Source organism: Buteo buteo, chromosome 23 (assembly GCF_964188355.1).
Source record: "Buteo buteo chromosome 23, bButBut1.hap1.1, whole genome shotgun sequence".
NCBI classification, from domain to species: domain Eukaryota; kingdom Metazoa; phylum Chordata; class Aves; order Accipitriformes; family Accipitridae; genus Buteo; species Buteo buteo.
The window spans coordinates 11,651,236-11,670,251 of record NC_134193.1 but is presented as its reverse complement, the minus strand read 5'-3'; the positions used below and the strand labels follow the sequence as shown (position 1 = coordinate 11,670,251).

The following is a 19,016-nucleotide window of genomic DNA, read 5'->3' as shown; positions in this document are numbered from 1 at the left end:
ACCCATCTCCATTGCTCAGGAGGTCTAATTGGGTCATCTCTGTAAAGATGTCAAAGATGACAAAGGTGTCTTGAGCTCTCTAAGCACCTCCAAGATGAAAAGACTCCTTTAATCTGGCTGACAAAAGCTGACTGAGACTTGATGGCTAGATGAAGCCAGATAAATGCAAACCAGAAATAAAATCTGTTTTGTTTTTCAAATATGAGAGTCACTCACCAGCCTAGCACAGTTTCCTTGGCACTTCTAGTCCTGCTGGGCTTCTCTCCCAACAGCCGTGGAAGGCAATTGGTGATGGAGAGCAGTGGTGGCCACCTAAACTCTGAGGAGAGGGGTGACCTTATCTGTATCTTGCCCTGTGCAAGATGTGCAAGATTTTTGTAGTATGTGACAGAGTATCTTCCCAAAGACACTGTCAGCTGTCTTTAAAAATATTTACTCGCATATCTCAGCAGAAAAATACAAGTAGAAGTTGATTTAAGAGCTACCAACTCTGGCTCAGGGTTTATTTTATATTCAAGTTACACCGTCCAGCTTTGTCAGACACCAAATCCATAGCAGCTCCAGGCACTTGAGTGTTTTGTTTAGATCAGCAGAGCCCAGCACAGCTCAGCTGCAGGATCTGGACAGTCATGTCAGTCCTTCCAGCTCCAGCCACCAGCCCAGCACCATGCTGCTCAGCCAGCCCTCTCCCCAGCCCTTCCAAGGCTCTGCCAAAGCCCAGGGCTAGTCTGAGCAGGGGTGTTTCCACAACTACCTCTCCTCTGTGCTGCAAGACCCCTGCCCAGGCAGCATGAAGTAGTGACATCCAGGCAGGACTTAAGGGCTTAAGAAAAGAGCCAAAGGCATCTGGGCTGAGGCATGGTCAGAACCCTTTGGCTCTGGCAGATCCTTTTGCTGTGGAAAATGATACACGGTGGTCCTAACCCAAGGTGTTATCCCATATACCCCAGTGCAGACTGGTCAGAAAAGCCTTTTCAAAGAGCAGCATCTCTCTGGTAGAGCTAAGGATGTGACCCAAGAGCCTGAGGAACAGGGCTCTGTCTCCTGCTCACAGACAGCTATCCTTGGCTTCATTACAGTGAGGCTCAGCCTTCCCAGCCTGAACTTGAGCAACAAGGGAGAGGCAGTGAAGACCTACATCCAAAGGAACCTCTTCCCACCCAGCAGTCTGAGCCGCTCAGGTCTGAGCTACCACATGGACATTTCCCACAGCCAAACTCTCCCTCCTCTCTGCCCTGCACAGACACATCTTTGGCAGTGTAAGCACAGAGGTAAAAATGCCAGGTCTGGGAACAGGCTGTAGAAAATGCTGTTGGACTGCTGGAACTGACCCCATGGGATCTGTGAGTGGGGGACATCCCCTGTCCAGGTTCAGCAGAGCTCCTGGCTGTGGCCCGAATGAGCTGAGTCTTGTGTCTCCCACCCCTTGGAGACAGTCCAGTCAGGCAGGAAAAGGCTCCTGTTCGCTATAGGAAGGCAGCACCACAAGCGGTCTGGGTTGCAAAGCATTTGGGGAAGATGCCAGTCTTGCCATCACAGTGTCCTTCGAGCCAGTCCTCATTCACTGAGAAAATGTAAAGGAGCAGAATGAGCCCTGGCCCATATGAATGGGGTTAGCAAGAGTTTTCATGGCTAGAATTTAACTCTGGGCAAAACCCAGCACAAGCCTGTACCTCCTGAGAGTATGAGCCTGAGACAGCACTGGAGAGGCCATCCATTCCCCAGTCCCTCCCTGCAACAGACTCCAAAAGCCTGCCCCAGTTCAAGCCTGCAGACCAGACCGGAGAGCTACCTTCAGAAAGAACATCCAGCACATCTCCCTTGCTGAATTCCAGGTCCCCCGGTCCCTGCGCAAGGTAAGAGTGTTGGGCCAGCATCCGGTAGAGGACAGGTCTGCCCGAGTGGGAGTCCGAGTCCTACAGGACAAAGTCAGCATGGAGGTTGCAAGGCAAAGCAGAGATTTGAGTCCAGCACAGCAGAGAAGCTTGTCACAGCCCACATACCTGGCAGCAGAGCGTCAGCCTGCCATATGTCAGCTGCTGCCACATCTTTCCCAGATCCTCCTCTCCCGAAACTGCACCAAGTTCTTTGCCATCCAAATTCCTGTAGCTGCAAGAGTTCATTAACACGGCACAAATCATCTCACTTAAAAACAAACTTTGAGGCAAGCCTAGCCCTCTACCATCTTCAGTCTTCAAAGTCCCCTTTGTAAGCCAGCTCTGAGCTTGTCATCTTGCACAATGACATCAGGCCACCCTGCACGCTCAGTGGGCAGAAACAGCACTGTTAGGGAGTGACACTGTCACCTCCTCACACACTTACTTGAGGGGAAGACCCTAAACTCTCCTGACTACACTGACTGTGTCCCCCCAGGGCTGTCATAATCAGGAAGACCTCACCCCAGGACCAACTCCCCAGTTGCTCTGCATTGATCCTAGTGTATCTCAAAGGCTGAGCTGAGCGGGAGAAAATCCAATATACAGCAGCTGCATCTGCATAGACATTTTCTTTCTGTTCACCCATTTCTTGACCATGGTACAGTTTCCTGGGAAAGATCTTTTGGGCCTCCAAAGCCCATGGAGCACATGCTGTTCTCCAAACCAAAAGCCATGGTAAGGTTAGCCCTGCAAGGAAGTCTGTGTGCTGAAATTCTGCTAGAGTACTTTGGCCTCAGTCCAACATTCCCAGGAGACCAGACGCAGGTCTGTATCCTCAGGGGAATGGCTACTGCCACCCCATCACATACACACTCATGCACTGAGAGTGCCAGAGGGCCTGGCTGTGCTGCAGTGTACCTCAGCTTCCCTCGCTCTGCCTGCTGCCCAAACCGTTCCCTCAGCAGAGCCCGCAGGTCTGGCAGAGATGGCACCTCGCCTGCCCTCACCACCACGGTGCACTCGCAACACGCTCTCAGCACAACAGGTCTGTCTGTGCTGGATGAAGCTTCTCCGTGCGTCAGTGGGATCTGCCGAGAGATGTGGCACCATAAACAGTCTGGTTATTCAGGACTCTTCATATCAAGAGGTGACACAGACACAACCCCTTGGCTCAGTGCTACCTCGTGACAGTAGAGCAGCATCAAAATGCAGATCTGAATTTCAGAGGAGGAACTACAGATTCAAAACCTGGTATCAAATGTTCCTCCCATGACTCAGGAAGCCTGTTTCGTGGTCCGATCGCACAGGTACCTCCCAATCTCTAACCTATATGAGCAGGGCCGCAATTCCTCCAGCCACCTGGAGAGGTGTAGCCAAGTCCCTATGCTCTGCTGCCTCGTCTGAAATACAGCTGACAAAAAATGGCTCCAAAAGCCCTACAAAGAGGGGTGGCAAAGACAAAGGGAGCAGAGCTGACCTGCAGCTGGCACTGCCAGAGAGGTGCTATCCCCAAGTGGACACAGGAGTGATTCGAGCTCCATCATACACGGTGGTTGATAATGACATGGAGGTGCATCAGAGGACATCATCCCAGAAGAATGCAAATGTGAATAAACCGTGGTACCCAGACCGACAGAGACAGAAAATGTCACACAGGAGGAGGGGGAAAGGGACAGCAGGTAGTTCAAAGACAGCGCTCTCTTGCAAAATGGGCTGAAGAGTGTGTGCCTGAGAACACTGCTGTGTCTGGGGCTCTTGGCTACTTGGAGGGTGGCAAAAGGGCACTGCCCTCATAAGACTCAACCTTGGGCTGCCTCACAAAATTGTATGGTCCCAAACTTGGGGGTGGTGGAGGAAAGACCACATGGGAGCCTCTCTTTGGAATGGGAAAATGGGCAGAGGATTTTGGGGCACCTCAGGAATTTTGGAGGGTCTGGCCAGGAATCTTGCACTTTTCACAGCCTTGATCTCTTGAGGCTGTGCCAGCTTCAGCTTGTGAAACACCTTACCTTGAAGTCCATTTGGGCATCATTTAAAAAGGCATTTTCTCCCCCAGGAGATTCTGCAGAACAAAAAAAGAGCAGAGGAACAGCACCTGCAGTCAGCAGAAGCCCCAGCAGCTCTTCTGCAACCTGCTAGCACACAGGCAGCCATGGCTGCCGTGGGCAGTCAGCCTCCCCATGTACCCCTAAAGCAGAGGGGTTTGGGCACAGCTTCATATAACATCCACTGATGTCCCTGGCCCAGGGGACTACCTGGCTTCTGCTTCACATGGAGTCGGCAGGGAGGCACCTGGGCAGGAGGGAGGGGAATCCCATTGCTGATCTTCTGCAACAGAACAGCATCAGAAAGGAGTGAGCAGAAGACACTGGAGACTTGGCAAGGCTGGCGTGCATGACAGACTGTGCAGCCAGCTATAAATTTCTGGGTGTAACCCCAGAGAGAGCCCCAGGGAGATCAGCTCATTAAATGGCTGGACGAGGTGGAGCACTCAGGCTCTTAAATGGTCTCTGGAGCTCTTGTGGGTAGCAGGGGTGATGAGAGGTTTGGTGGAACACTTCCTTGGCCTCCTGCCCCTTGCTGGGTTGGTGCTGGAGCAGAGGGAGGCTGCTCACACTGTGCTGAGGGCTCTCCCCACCATCTGCTGGCTCACATGGGATCTTGGGCAGGTTCACAGTGAGAAATCCACAGAGCAAATGCCCAAGTGTGTGCTATGGCCAGGGATTCATTTGGGGGGGGGGGGGGGGGGATAAAAAAAAATAAATCACAGCAACATCAGAATAACCATGTCCTTCAAAAATCTCTCACAAGAAATAAGGGTCTGAATTGCACCTTTCCACACTGGGTTCAGATGGAAAATGATTGGGATCATGTGTGGATATGCCTGTGGTGGAGACGGGAGATGAAGGAAGTTCTCCTAAATTGAAGGTGAGTATTTAGGGCTTAGGCATGTGGCCTCAGGGCAAAAAGCTGTGCCTGTTTAAAATATTACTGTCCCACTGCAGGGGATTAACCTACTCTCACTCTGCTAGTGAACTAGAACACACAAACACTCCTTACCTGGTTCTGTGCTACATCTAGTGGCTATAAACATCATGTGAGCAGGCTGGATGAACATGTGCCTCAAGCCCTCAAACTCATCATTGTGTTCCAGTGCCTCAACAAGTTACAGTGGGTCAGGAAAGCCATGGCAGCTGCTCATCTTTGTGTGCTCCATCAGCCCATGGCAGATAAGAGATAACAATACCTAGATCATCTTGTGATACAAGCTACTGTGGCTTGGCTATCTGTCCAAGCCCCCAGATTTTGCTGTGAAGAGATCCAATGTATATAAAAAAATAAGCACTTTTCCTGCTCTGAACTCTTCTGTTGTTCCTGTTCAAGAGCACTTGTCTTCAGTCAGGGTGTCTCAGTGTTTCACACTCTATGTTTCTCTTACACAGTTGTCCTATCCTGCGATAATCTTACAAATAAGTGTCCCATATGTATCTTTTGGTCCCTTCCTCACCCCTGGTTGCAAGGTTGTCAGCTCACCCATTTATCCATCTTTGAGGCAGGCTCCAGGAGAGAGCTCGGTATGCGCAGCTTCTGTGGGACACAAAGCAGAGCAGATTGAGACAGGAGCTGCTGCTGTGGCAGATGCAGGCCCAGCCCACCGAGCCCCATCTTCTGTTAGCCCCACTCTGCCCTGCTTTGGCCCTTGCAAACCACCACTGCCTGCTTGCCCTACTGCAACAAGAATGTGCCCACCGGGTCGCATACGGTAGCCCACGTGGCTTGTGCTCAGAAATTGCTGAACAAAATCCAGTGGTCCTTTTGCATCTTTTTCTGCTGAAAAGCAGTGCTGCTCATTGAGAGGCTGTGATGTAACAGACCAAACACCCACAAAGCCCAACACCCTGCTCCTACAACAGATGCTTAGGCAGAGAGCAGCAAGGATGTCGAGAGACACCAGTCCAGCAGCATTTCTATGTCTTCTGATAATCACTGCTATAGAGCTATTAATTTCAACTCATCATTGTGAGTAATTATGCTTTTTTTTTTTTCCCAATGTCTATTATTTTCATAGAATCATACAATAGTTTGGGTTGGAAAGGACCTTAAAGATCATCTAGTTCCAACGCCCCTGCCATGGGCAGGAACAACTCCCACTAGACCAGGTTGCTCAAAGCCCCATCCAACCTGGCCTTGAACACTTCCAGGGATGGGGCATCCACAACTTCTCTGGGCAACCTGTTCCAGTGTCTCACCACCCTCACAATAAATAATTTTTTCCTAATACCTAATCTAAATCTACCCTCTTTCAGTTTAAAACCGCTACCCCTCATCCTATCACTACACTCCCTGTTAAAGAGTCCTTGCCCATCTTTCCTGTAGGCCCCCTTTAAGTACTGAAAGGCTGCTATAAGGTGTCCCCAGAGCCTTCTCTTCTCCAGGCTGAACAACTGCAACTCCTCAGCCTGTCCTCATAGGAGAGACTCTCCAGCCCTCTAATCATCTTTGTGGCCCTCCTCTGGGCTCGCTCCAACAGGTCCATGTCCTTCTTATGTTGGGGGCCCCACATGTGAATGCAGTATTCTAGGTGGGGTCTCACCAGAGCAGAGCAGGGGGGAGAATCACCTCCCTTGACCTGCTGGTCATGCTTCTTTTGATGCAGCCCAGAACGCAATTGTCTTTCTGGGCTGTGAGTGCACATTGCTGGCTCATGTTCAGTTTTTCATCCACTAATACCCCTAAGTCCTTCTCCTCAGGGCTACTCTCAATCCACTCATCTCCCAGCCTGTATTTATGCTTGGGATAGCCCTAACCCATGTGCAGGACCTTGTACTTGGCCTTGTTGAACTTCATGAGGTTTGCACAGACCCACCTCTCTAGCCTGTTAAGGTCCCTGTAGGTGGCATCCCTTCCCTCCAGCATGTCGACTGCACCACACAGCTTGGTGTTGTCAGCAAACTTGCTGAGGGTGCACTCAATCCCGCTGTCTGTGTCACTGACAAAGATGTTAAACAGCGCCAGTCCCAATACCAACCCCTGAGAAATGCCACTCGTCCCTTGCCACTTTACCTTTTTTGACTTTGAATTTCATCTGTCACTGCACTGAGAAGTCAACCAGTACATTCAAATACTTCTGTAACTGTTTATTGTTAGCTCCAGGTACTTCAGGCTATGCTGAATGGTTTGATTGTCTGCCATGGCACATGGTCACCTTAAGAAGCACTGTATCACTACCCCTATTACTGTATCACTTATGAATATGCTAAATGTTTAGGTCACAACAGATTCTCTGTAGGGACATCCTTTAGAAAAAAAGAAATAAAGAAAAACCTGTTCATTTATGTCCACCCTTTATTTCTATATTTTTAACCTGTTATCAGTCCTCAGAGCACTGCCTCTCTTACTCACACAGCTCACTGTTTTTTTAGCGGTCTTGTGAAGAATCTTTTGACTTTTTTTTGAAATATAGGCAGATAATACTTTCACTGGCTCAACCTAATCCAGGTATGCACTGGCTCTTTCAAAGAACTTAAGCAGACATATGAGAAATGGCTTCTGTCAACAGAAGATTTTCCATGTTGTCATATTTATCTGTTTCTATTCAATCTGTTTACACTATAGTTCCCTAGTCTGCAGAAAGATGTCAGATTTGCTGGACTAATTCCTTAGGTCTTCTCTAGAACCCTTTATAAAACCTGCCTGCACAGCTGAAACCCTCTCAAAACCTTCCCAAAGTTAATTTTACAGAGGCAATCCACACCAGGTAAGGACCAATCTGTCTCCTCAGCTCCGTTAGAGCTCTCAGGTGACAAATACTGCTCTAAATGGTGGTCCTTGGTGAGCTCGGTTATGCTACACAATTCTACAACAGGATCCTGTGTGGTGGAGAGCACAAGGGCCCAAAAAGATGCCCGTGTGGAGCTACAGAGATGAATGACAGAAGCCAGTGGGAGCCAAGTATCAGAGAAATCCATGGTTAGCAACTGGTCTGTGGAAATGAGCTCCTGAACTCATCCTCTGCTCTGCAGTGCTAGAAGTGGGTCCCCAAGGAATGTGCTCAGAGGATTGCAGCAGCTCCTCTTCACAGGCAGGGCTGTGGTCTCTGCTGGTGGGGATGGGCTGGAAAGCCCACCCGTTTTCCTTACCTGTCCATCATGTATGACCGTAGCCCAGCCATCCACTCCTCTCGCCAGCACAAAGACCAAACTGCTGGCTTTCACTGCCAACTTCTCTGAGTCCTCAGGGTAATAATGGGACAAAACTCGATAGTAGCCTGACTCACTGTCTCTGGAAAGAAAGAATAAGAGCACCTTTACTAACCCTGGAGTTCTGGTGCTGGATGGCTTTGATCCAGAACATTGCATGGATCCAAATTGGCACATGCCAAAAGTTTCAGGTGTTGGGAAATTATGATTTCCATTGTTACTCTTTGGTCCAACTGGGAACAAAAGGAGCTTGGAAAACACCTATTTCCCAAATGCAACTGCCCCATTTCTCCAGATCAAAACAATTGTTAAACTCAGCCCTGAATTACTGCTGGTACAGTATCACCAAAACAAACGATTTTCATGTTTTGTGAACCAAGGCTGATTTTGGCTCAGCAGAACAGGGCTGGGAGTGAGTATTTGGAAGCCTTGTCCTGGGAACTAGGATGGGAGAGCTGAGCATCCTCTGCCACAGACCTGGGCAGGCCCCACAAACTCTGCTTCCATTCCCCAACCACGGCACGATCTATGCCTTTCTCCCAAGACTATTGAATCAACTCCTGCAAACTGCCCTGAGATTCTTGCATGAGAGATGCCACTGAACTGCAGTGTCTTTTGCAGCCACACAAGCCTTTTCATGTTTGTCATTCACTCCACCCTTGGTGAGAAGTGGGTGTGGATCCCACAGAGTCTTCAAAGACATTGGAGAACAAAACATGACCTTCTGAACAGAAATATTGAGAGGAGAGTTGGACCAAAGTGGAACTGAACACTTACCGCAGAGCATCAGCACTGGGTTCATAAAAGCCCTGTTTCTGTGGGAAGAACAACAGCATCTATTTATAACAGTACCTTATACAGCAAGTGTACCACCTTAATTACTGTCCCTCTGAATACCACACTGTGGTATTTTGTCTTTACTTTTGACCACGTTTGTCACACCACAGTACCTAGACAGAAGTCTGCTGCTCCACACCTTACCAGGATGTACCTTCTATTTCTCCCCCTCCCCCTTTGTCCCATCAGGAGGTGAGTAACAACATCTTTTCCCCTACCCCTGGTTCTAAGAAACCCATATTACAGTGCAAGGCAGCCATGCTTATGCTGACAAATTTACTAAAGTGCTGGGCAAACGCGTGTTGAGCATAGCAAAGTCTCCACTGCTGTTTTGACATTGCAAAGAGACAAAATTGCATCTTCAAAGGGTTGGAGACACACCACCGAGTCCCTTCCAGCTAGTGCTGAAGCCTACCACCTGGCTTTGAGCAGCCCCATGGGTCTAGTCTGATATTGCATGTTTTGTTTCAACAGTATTTCTTACCCTGATGGTGTTAGGATCTGAGGCCCTACCTGGAGCTCCATGACAGCTCCATTCCTCCTTTCACAGCTATGTCCTGCTCACCTGAGGCCTGAGAGGCTCGAAGCCAATGTACTCATCATTGGGAATGATGGATGAGATCACCTGTTGGAGGACAAAGTAATGACTGAATCCAGGCTGGATGAAGAGACTCTCAAACTTCATGCAAGGTTATCTACTCAGACCCGTTTCCATCCGACATCCTAAGGTCAGGCATAAAGTAGAGCCATACACATAGTGGAAAAAGTAGAGCTGGATTCCCAAAACAGCTTCAACAGTTCGTGTCCCTCTTTCCAAGATTTCTTTAAAAGTATGTGAATGCATTACTTTCCTTTATTCATGTTGGAGCTCTCTGGCCTGTGGCACTTCTGCTGACTGCACTGGTCACAGAAGGGATCAGAGAAATTCTCCGTTGACTTGCATTAAGGGATTTGTCTCCCAAGAGCCTGCCTGTCCCACTGGCAACACAGTAGTAAGTAGGAGCATGCTGGAAGAATGTGCCCCTCTTGAAAATGTCATTGTCAGCAAAAGGACAACCACAGCGTTCCATAAGTACCTGCTCTGCTTTTTCAGAGTTTAAAGTGACCAAGACTGGGAAGGTTTTTTAGCACCATGTACATTTTAGCACATTTTTGATAGAAGAGGTGGCAAATGTAACAAATTTTGGCTTCTATGTCCCAGATGCCTTGACTGGCTGCAAGCCCTGACAATCCTGCTCTTCGGTCTCCACCAGCACAATGATCAGCAGAGCAGCCAACAGTAATACTCTCTGGAGATGTCAGAAGGTGGGATTTTAATCTGCTTGCTGTTAATCTTAACAATTACATGCCTGTTACCTTTGGTTTACCCAGGAAATCTTTTGAATCCAGCTGTTCGACTTCCTTCTTTCGTGGTCTGAAAAATTCCCCAAGAGGAACTTGCATGGGCTCTAAAAACAGATGGTCCTAGGGCAGGGAAAGCAGATAAGGGGAAAGCCATCAATTAATATTAAATGAAACATAACAGCAGTGAAAAGCAAATATAGCTTCCCTGTGTGTGCAAGATCAGCTCCAGGAAGACATTGGGGCAAAAATTACGGCTGTGAACTTGAAAAAGGTCACTCAGGTTTAACAAGCACTTGCAAACTAAGAGCTCAGCAGCCACTAACCAGTGTTGAGTCAAAGACTAATTCTGTTGGTATGGGGTGGGTGGGAGGAGAGGGCAGTGGAGTAAGGTTTATTAAACAAATCTTCTAAGCAGTTTTTCTATTTGACTTCAAATGGTTTTTTTTCTTCTCTGTTCAACCACTGAGTAGCATGCTAATAGCAAATATAAATAATACACTCATGCAAAGCACAAATGTGATGCTAGAAGAGATGATCAGATTTAAAAAAAGTGATCAGCTCTTAGAAAGGATATAAATAAGATAAGGCAGTATGGAGGTAGTAAAATAACGAACCCTCCAGGAAGAGTAAATCAGAGATCTGCAAGTTGTTCCTGATCATAAAAGACTAACAGGACACTATTATTTAGAACCAACCCTGGAAACACTTTTACACTCTACTTAAGCTCTAAAAGTGATTGTCATTAATATCTGAACTGCCGCCAATTGTTATGGAGGCCAAAGGGACTCAAAAAAGTCAGCCTGTCATGAAAAGGGACACCCTCCAAATCTGCACTCACAGGGGTTCTGCACTTAAAACACTGCATAAGGCAACTTGTTTTACATTACAAGTATGAATAGAACTAAGCTCCTGAACAGCAGGGACTAGAAAGCAACCTCCCCAACCTGAGAGGTTATCTGATAATTCTCCACTATGGTGTTTCTCTGCTTTGAAGCACCTGGGGGTGATGGAGTTACTTGATTAGCTGAAGCACTAACTTGGTAGAGCATCACATACAAATGCCTTAGACTCTGTTACCAGGTGACCAAACAGATGGGTAGACAAGAAAACCCAAACATAGAACAATTAGCACATTCTTATCTCATATTTCTCAACTTAAGTCCAATGCACATACCCAGGAACTCATTGAGGTAGTCTTACCTGCACACGCTCAAGGGCCAGGTCCAGGATTGCTGTCCTTCCTTCAGGTCTCCATACAACAGCCTTATCTAGGGTGACTCTGGCCTCCTGCCACTGCTGCAGCCGGCACTGCGCTGCTGCAGTGCTGTACAGCACCTGGAGCAGGCAAGGAGGGAGCAGAACTCAGAGGGCTGAGACCAAGCAGACACCCAACATGACTTACTGAACTCAGCCAAGAAACAGAGACCAAGCACTGAAACACCACAGGTATAGCAAGAGCCCCAATCTACTCCCCACTGGCCACAGGAAAGGCACTCTGACCAGCACAGCTGAAAAAACTTCATAATCAGAGTGGAAAAAGATAAAAGCTGTACCTCCAGGGTAGCTACTGGGTGTGCTAGAGGTGCTAGCTCTGTTCAAGGCAAGGAGAGGTGTGGGGAACACCAGATGAAGACTCTGGTACCAAATAAGTTTTAATCTTATCCTTCCTGCATCTGAAAGGCCAGGAAGGATTTTCTTGGGTTTCTTTCTGCATGCAACTAGGTAATATTTTTTGTTGTGCAGAGCAATTCTGACTTCCTGTCACTGCAAAATAACTTAACTGAAACTATTTCACATTGTAGTGGGCTGTGAATGTGCAAATTTACAGCTGTAGCTTGTTACCCTTTAGCAGCATGTAAGTATGTTCAGTGGTGAAGTGGCAAATTGTGGGAGTATTATAAACTGCCTTGATCTACACGCTGAATTAAGAGTGGGAGATCTCCTGTCACTGGCCAACAGTCAGTGTATGGAAAAGCTGCTGGCCTACAAGGTGGAAATGTGTCTTAACAGACTCACTATCAGATTGCTTGCTATCTTACATGATAGGGTTATCAGCTTATAAATTGCTTTGTGGTATCTGGATGCAAGCAGTGCTTGGGACAGAGGTGCAGCCAATAGGATGCTTTCTCTTTACTCCTTAATCATGACAGCAGAAGACTGCTGCTTAGTCGGGATGGGGAATGGCAGTCCTGAACATCTACAGGAACTGCAGAGGTAATCCCTCTTAGAGAAGCAAGACAGCAGTTCAGTTCTCACTCAGAAGTGCTCTAATCTTGAAAGTGGCAAGTATTTCTGAATACAGCATATCCCCCTAGAGAAGATTAGTTGCAGCATGTGAGAGGCCATGCATGGGGAAAGCTGATGGCACAGCTCTGCAGGAGGATTATGTTTGTGTATTTTGAAAAATGAGCTGCAGGTAGATGTATGACTGAGATACAGTTGAATCAGGATGCAAATCCTGAGTCTGGAGTGCCAGCACAGTGAGAGCACATGTCCTGGCAATGCCTAGAGCACACAGAGTGAGGGACTGTGTGTTCATGCCAGAAGGGGTACCAACCTCCTCTGGATGGCCTCCAGGCACTCCTGCAGACCTGCACCTTTCAAAGGCAACTTACTGTTTCTAAGTGTGTGTGAGCTCAGAGAAGGCAGTGCTGTGGCACTGAAACTGTTAAAAACAATGAAGTTTGGATGTCAAGGACAGTTTCTTCCTGCCAGGTATAAGGTGCATGAACACTGACCGAGACTGAATGACGGGTTTCTGGGCATGCTTGACTTGAGTTACACAATGACTCCTCACTCCCGCAGAAGTAAAGAATTGAATACTCCTTCCTGTATCTGCTTTTCAGTCTGTGTGTGTGGACTCAGGACAGAAGACAAAATGAACCCTCGCAATAAAGTACATTTTCTAGGGTCTTTTACATTCCAAATATTACAAATATTTACAATCAATTCAGACTTAGATCTTTTTTGAACAGGATGTGGCAGGTTGACTCCCTGTAACAATGTAAGAGCTGCAGAGTGAAGTGTTATAGAAGCAAAACACAGCTTGCAGCCCAGTGTGTAAGTTTAGACACAGAGATAATGTTAAGACCAGTTGCTACAGTTGGAAAGACAGGCTTTCATGCACATAAGTTTTAGTCTTCATTATGGACCAATTTTGTTCCCATCTGTCTATACTCCAACCTATTTCAGCTTTTCATGCTGAGGAGTTCACAAAACTTACATGCATATTTACACACATGTAAGTGTAAATATTACATGGATAGATAAGCTAAAAAAGCCCAATATACATATTCCTGTGCATCTGCTCTGAACAATTTTACTTTTCAAGCTGCGTAATTTGCTAAACTCTTCAGAGATGACATTGTTTTATGACTTTTATAATTAAGTTCCTTTATTAAAAAAAAGTGCAGGCAGAAATTTTTACTGTTCTAATGTACTGTCTTGAGAAGCTCTTGCGTTACTAATGCCTACTGCTGAAGACCTGATGAATATCCCCAACAGAGGAGAAGGACTGCTGAGACAGGTTGACTCTTACCTCCCATGCATAGAGTATGTGCCTCAGTCCCAGCTGCTTGTAATCAATGAAGGGATTTTTTCTTAGATGACTGAAGGCCATATGATAGTCAGAGAGAGCTTCTTCGTACCTACAACGCAGAGATTGCAGAAGAAACTGAGACTCAGGAAGCTGAAGACTCTAAGAAGTTCAAAAATCAAGCTAGCAAAACCCCATGTATTCTTCTCTATAGCCTGAAAGAGGAGAGCTGCACCAGAGATGCATGCCATCTTGTGATCACAGACAATTCCCTGTCCTCTCCTTGTTGGTAGTTAGTACAAAATGAATGTGGTGTGTCTCTCATGAACAGTAGGTTTTGATCCCTGAAATAGTCAGAATTCCAAGGAGGAGAAAATGTAAAGAACAGAGATTAACAAATGCTGTGAGCTCCTTGCCCAGCTTGCTGCTGGAACTTTTGTCCCAGCAGATGTCTCGGGGGAGAAGCAAGGGCTGGGAAAACCCTGCTGATGGTAAGCAGCGAGTGTACATGCATGGCCAGAGCAATGCAAGCAGAAATTTAGAGAAACTCTAAGGATAAGCAGTGAATTAAGTCTGAATTTACACCAGCTATGCAATTGAAATCAAAACAGGTTCCCCCTGAGGCTGCAGGTGGTGAAAGGAAGGGTCCAGGAAGGTCTACACAGTGGTCACCCGACCAAGAACCAGTGAGCACAGCTAAGAGAAGGTACCCAGGTGGATGTGGGTGGCTGGGAGCAGCTTCTGATGAGGGAAGGAGCCATGGGGTGCTGGTGGCCATCACCTCCTTGGGCAGGAGGCAGGTCTGCCAGCTCTGCCGCCCTGACCTGCTGCACAGTGTGTGTGCTCAGGGCAGCCTTGCTCCGCTTCTGCCAGCTGCAGCACAGTGCTGGGAGCAGAGCGGAGCAGCTCCAGCATGCCAGCCAGTACTCTACCATCCCTGACTGCAGCTCTGCTGGCAGAGGCATAGAGCATGTAGCTGCTTGACTGGCCAGCTGTGAGCGCAGAACTTCTCACTTGAATTCCCTCCCAGAAATACAGTAATTTTGTAGAAATTAAGGTCTGGAAAATATGGGGAAAATAACAGGAAAGAGAATAACTGATCTTCGAAGGTAAGAAGGGACCTGTAAAATCCTCCACCCACCTCTCTGAGCAGGATGTCACTGTGATTTAACCATGGAAACAATGAGTAATCAATCCCATGACACTAGTGAAGCAACATTAAATCAGTGAGATTTAGATCAGGCCCACAAAATCAGCTGTCAGCAGAGAGTGAGAGTCAGACACTCTGGGCAGACTGCATTTTTAGGAAGGCCAGACTCACGTGTACCACATGAAGGTACACCAAGCAGTACAATTACATTTTTTTCATTCCCAAAGAAAATCTGAATGGTAATGTAACCTCCTAGCAGCCCTGCATACAGGAGCAGCTTCTTTCTCTGTGTGTACGGGACAGTAATGTCATATATTAGCCACCCCTGGTTCCCCAGAGTTGTGCAGCTTGTATCTCCTCAGCCTTACCAGACATAAGTCTTGCTGACCTGTAATACAGTTTACAAGGCCAAACTGGACCTTATGAACTGTTTAAGATTCCTGGAAGAACTGAATTTTAGAACTATAGAATCATTTAGGTTTAGGAATAAAGAATGACTAAAAGGAGAAAACCGAAGATGAAATGGACACACGCCTCACTTACATTTCCAGCTGCAGATGGACAAACCCTCTCTGAAAGAAGCCAACAGCTAGGGAGTTGTCCTTTGCGACGGTTTTATCAAATGACTAAGGAGAAAAACACAGACATATCCCAAGGATCAGTTAGGATCTCTCCCATCGATGCCTGGGTATATGCACCCAGACAGCCATGACCAAGCTGTGCTTGCACCGGGCACAGAGGCCGTCCCTGGGCTCATGACCAGCTCCTCTGGACTGACCAGCGCAGGGCTGCGATCCAAGCCGAGGGGCAGGAGACAGCTCTAAGTCATCTTTCAGATCCTGGCTCTGTATGAACTCAGCTTTAGGTTTGTGTCCTTCTTTAGTAAAATGGACTGGACATAAATGAGCTGTTTGCCATCTGGCACCTTGTAATGGGAAAACTGTGTTGCCTGAAGTAGAGTTTGCCCTGACAGTGGGAGCAGCAGGACTAGTCAGGCTGGGGAAGGCTGATTGAAGCAGCCTACGGTGATAAATACATGAAAGGGTGCAAGGGAGGGAGCTGAACAGCTTCACACAATGCACCTGTAAGTCAATATTTCTGGTTGTTTCACAGCTAAATACAGGCAAGTATTAGCAAAGCTGGTAGCAGCTCATGGCTGCTGGTTCAAAGTAACACTGTGCTAGGAAAACTGTCTTAATGTCTTTCTGAGAAGGCTAGGAGGTGTGCTCCTTCGCTTATCATTGCAAAGAGATGGGATGTAGATAACAAACCAAGCCTGAAACCCCAGACCTTCCTGATACTGCCTAGACAGGGATAGTATTGCAGGGGTGAAAATATGTTGCAGGTGGTCAGGCAGCGACTGCGCCTCTCAGTGAGGTGGCAGCTGGCTTCTCCCGTGACTCCAACAGCACAACTTGCTTTAACAGTCTGCTTTATTGTGCTATAAAAGAGAAAAAATAAACAACCAACTGTTGACCTTCACGGAAGTATAGCCAAGCTTCTTCCCTGTCAGTGCCCATTCACTGGGGCTAAGAAGTCTCCCTTGGGCACCGTCGTGCTGTGCTCACTGTTGTCCCTTACAGCCACTGCCCGGCCCAGGGCTCTGCGGCTCTGCCCCGGCCTCTCCGGCACAGCCGGAGCTGCTCTTTACGCTATTTAAGAAACAGCTTGTACGCATCTCCTCGCTGGGCAGCTGACAGAGGGACAGACAGACGTGCAGACACGCTAGGTGCTGTCATAAAAAGGCTTTCCCTCGGGGCGCTTGCCCGCCCGCACCAGCGCAACCAGGTGCCCTCCCTCTCCAAAGGGCAGCGGTTTCTCTTGGGCGGTCCCGACCGCTCCTGCGGCACCGTCCGGGGCCGCGGCGGCTGCAGGGCTCCTCGTTCTGTGTTCGCCGCCGCTCCCGTTCCTGCCGTTAGCTGGACGTGCAGGATAAGAAACGCTGGATCTGAATTCGTTGGAGTTTCAGCATCGTTCCCTCAAAAACCGAAAGGGGACAGTCGGGCCGCCCGCTCCGGCGCATCCCTCCCTGGGGCTGTCCCCGCCCCGAGGAGCCGGCTCGCCCCCGGCCCCAAGCGGCCCCCGGCCCCAACCTGCCCCGCGGCCCCGCTCACCCTCAGGGCCTCCTCGGGCCTCCCCGCCAGCAGCTGCACGCAGCCCATGTTGAAACAGATCCTGGACGGCGGCTCCGGGATGCCGGCGAAGATATCCAGGGCGGCGTCCCAGTCCCCGCCGTCGGCCGCCAGCACGCCCTCATGCCAGCGCCTCACCAGCTCCCGGTACGCCATGGCCCGCGGCTCCCCGGGCTCTGCCGGGCGCCCGGCGGGGCCTCACCTGCCGGCCGGGCGGGCGCGGCCCCTGGGCGGGGAAGCGGGCGGACGAGGAAGTCCCGGGGGCCGCCTCCGCCCGCATCCCCGCCTTTCCCCCGGCGCTGCCGGGCGCGGAAGCGGCCCGCCGGGATACGGACCCCCGCGGAAGGCGGGCCCGGCACGTCTGGGGGAGAGAGGCGAGGTCCGAGGCCATCCCACCGAGGGGATGCAGTGAAGGGCAACTGAAAAGCCGCCGGAAGAAAGCCCCTGGCACACCAGCGCGCGGCCAGGGCTGGCACAGCCCGTAATGCTGGTCTGGGGCTTTTGCAATCAAGAACGTTAGTCTCGCCGCCATATGGGAGCGCGCGTTAACTACGTCAAGTACGGTAGGCGTCCCGGGCGCCGCCGCGCTCTGGTAAATACGGTAAATCCCTCCTGCGCCGGCCCCGCCCCGGTCGCTGAGGCGCCGCCCCGCCCCTCGGGGCTCGCAGCGTTGCCACGGGTGACACCGCCCCCTGCAGGCGGCTGAGCTCCGGTGCCCCGGAAAAAGAGGGCCGATGAGGGCGCGGGTCTGGGCACGGGAGGTTCCGGGGAGGGAGCGGGCGCCACGGGGAATATTTTGAGCGACGGGCTCCGGAGTTCCCGTCGCCGCTTCCGGGTCGGTGCCAGGTGAGTGGCAGGAGCCGGCGGCCGCCCTGGGGCGGCTCCGGGCCGGGCTGCGGCTCGGCGGAGGCCCGGAGCCGCCGCTGGGCCCGGTTCCCCGCGCAGCCCCAGGGTGGGGGCTGGGGGGTGGGGAAGCGTGGCCTGGCCCGGCCGCGCCGCGCGGAGGAGCTCGGCTCGGCGCAGCGGACTTTGAGCCTCAGGAGCCCGAGAGGAGCGGTGGGCGGGGCGGGCGGGACCGCTCCGGGTGTACGCTCTTCGCAGCCGAAATAAAGCCACGAAGCGTCTCTCGGTCTCCCCGGGCGGGGCCTTCCCGGCGGAGCCGCGCGCGGGCCGCGCACCTGCCGCTATTTGTGGCCGCCGGGGCGCTGAGGGGGGAGGCTGCGGGCCCGGCCCGCAGCGCCGGCGTTTGAGACGGCCCCCTCGGGCCTCGGCCGGGGGTGCCGCTGCCCGCCCCCCCTTCTCCTGCCGGTGGCCCCCGGGCCGAGGGGACCCCGCCTGAGGCACGGCGGGAGCCGTTCGGCGCCGGGCCGCCTGCCGCCCGCCTCCCGCCCCGGTGCTGAGGGACCGCCCGCGGAGCGTGGCAGCCGGCGGGGGTGTGGGGCGGCTGGCCCGGGGCCGGGAGAGGAGGGCAGCGAGTGCAAGTTCGTAATTACAAATAATGGCATGCTTTACAGGCTTCGTGTAGCCCCCGTACGTAATTACGTGGTTTACGGTTAATTGGGGGGAGTTAGTTCAGTTAATTGGGGTGAGTTAATTACAAGTTGTGGAGGGAAGGCAAAGGAATCTATGGCGGTCCTGTCACAGGCAACAGTAGAAGTGCTGTGTTTTCAAATAGCTTAGCTTTAAACAAATCGGTTGAGCTCTCTGTCACCGATTTTAAATGTTTTGGAAAATGGGGAAGAAAGTTAGTGGGATTGGAAGTACTGCAAGTACTGTCCATGCTTGTGGAAAGAGTAAGTGTGTTTTCGGAAAACAAACAAACAAAAAAAGCAAGTTTGCTAACCTGATGTCAGTAGCAGGAATAAAATAAAACAAGCAGGTAAAACTTTGTAAACAATTAAGATATTACAAATACAATGAATGTAGAGATGAAAGGCTAAA

At 50.1% G+C, this 19,016-nt stretch overlaps 2 protein-coding genes across 24 annotated transcripts in view; one reads left to right on the top strand and one right to left on the bottom strand.

Moving 5' to 3' along the window:
• Positions 1-426: 426 nt before the first annotated feature.
• On the bottom strand, positions 427-17,588 carry NOXA1 (NADPH oxidase activator 1). Of its 2 annotated transcripts, none has more exons than XM_075054979.1 (15): positions 17,058-17,588; positions 15,487-15,569; positions 13,797-13,905; positions 11,459-11,593; positions 10,271-10,378; positions 9,480-9,539; positions 8,855-8,892; positions 8,018-8,159; positions 5,412-5,465; positions 4,133-4,205; positions 3,887-3,939; positions 2,796-2,965; positions 2,004-2,109; positions 1,674-1,916; positions 427-1,564 (listed from the first exon to the last, which is right to left on the bottom strand). In XM_075054979.1, the coding sequence occupies exons 1-15, from the start codon at positions 17,229-17,231 to the stop codon at positions 1,562-1,564; spliced, it is 1,551 nt and encodes a 516-aa protein (XP_074911080.1). In that variant the 5' UTR covers positions 17,232-17,588; the 3' UTR covers positions 427-1,561. The 2 variants fall into 2 exon arrangements, with proteins under 2 accessions (XP_074911080.1, XP_074911081.1); XM_075054980.1 differs by having other exon boundaries at positions 1,793-1,916.
• Positions 17,589-17,833: 245 nt separating this feature from the next.
• EXD3 (exonuclease 3'-5' domain containing 3) overlaps positions 17,834-19,016 on the top strand; it is a 296,945-nt gene continuing 295,762 nt past the window's right edge. For 20 of the 22 annotated variants that reach the window (XR_012654086.1, XR_012654087.1, XR_012654088.1 and 17 more), the window contains exon 1: positions 17,834-17,921. The gene's annotated coding sequence lies outside the window, so the exon portion shown is untranslated. The remainder of the gene's footprint in view (positions 17,922-19,016) is intronic. The other 2 variants (XM_075054950.1, XM_075054957.1) reach the window with 2 other exon arrangements.

What these genes read in the sequence shown, in the direction of transcription:
- NOXA1 (XM_075054979.1), bottom strand. Translation starts at nt 17,231, where the DNA reads ATGGCGTACCGGGAGCTGGTGAGGCGCTGGCATGAGGGCGTGCTGGCG. An exon ending in CCATGTGAAGCAGAAGCCAG is followed by an intron (nt 3,940 to 4,132) that starts GTAGTCCCCTGG and finishes TTTGTTCTGCAG; the next exon opens with AATCTCCTGGGGGAGAAAAT. An exon ending in GCAGAGCGAGGGAAGCTGAG is followed by an intron (nt 2,110 to 2,795) that starts GTACACTGCAGC and finishes GAACTCTTGCAG; the next exon opens with CTACAGGAATTTGGATGGCA.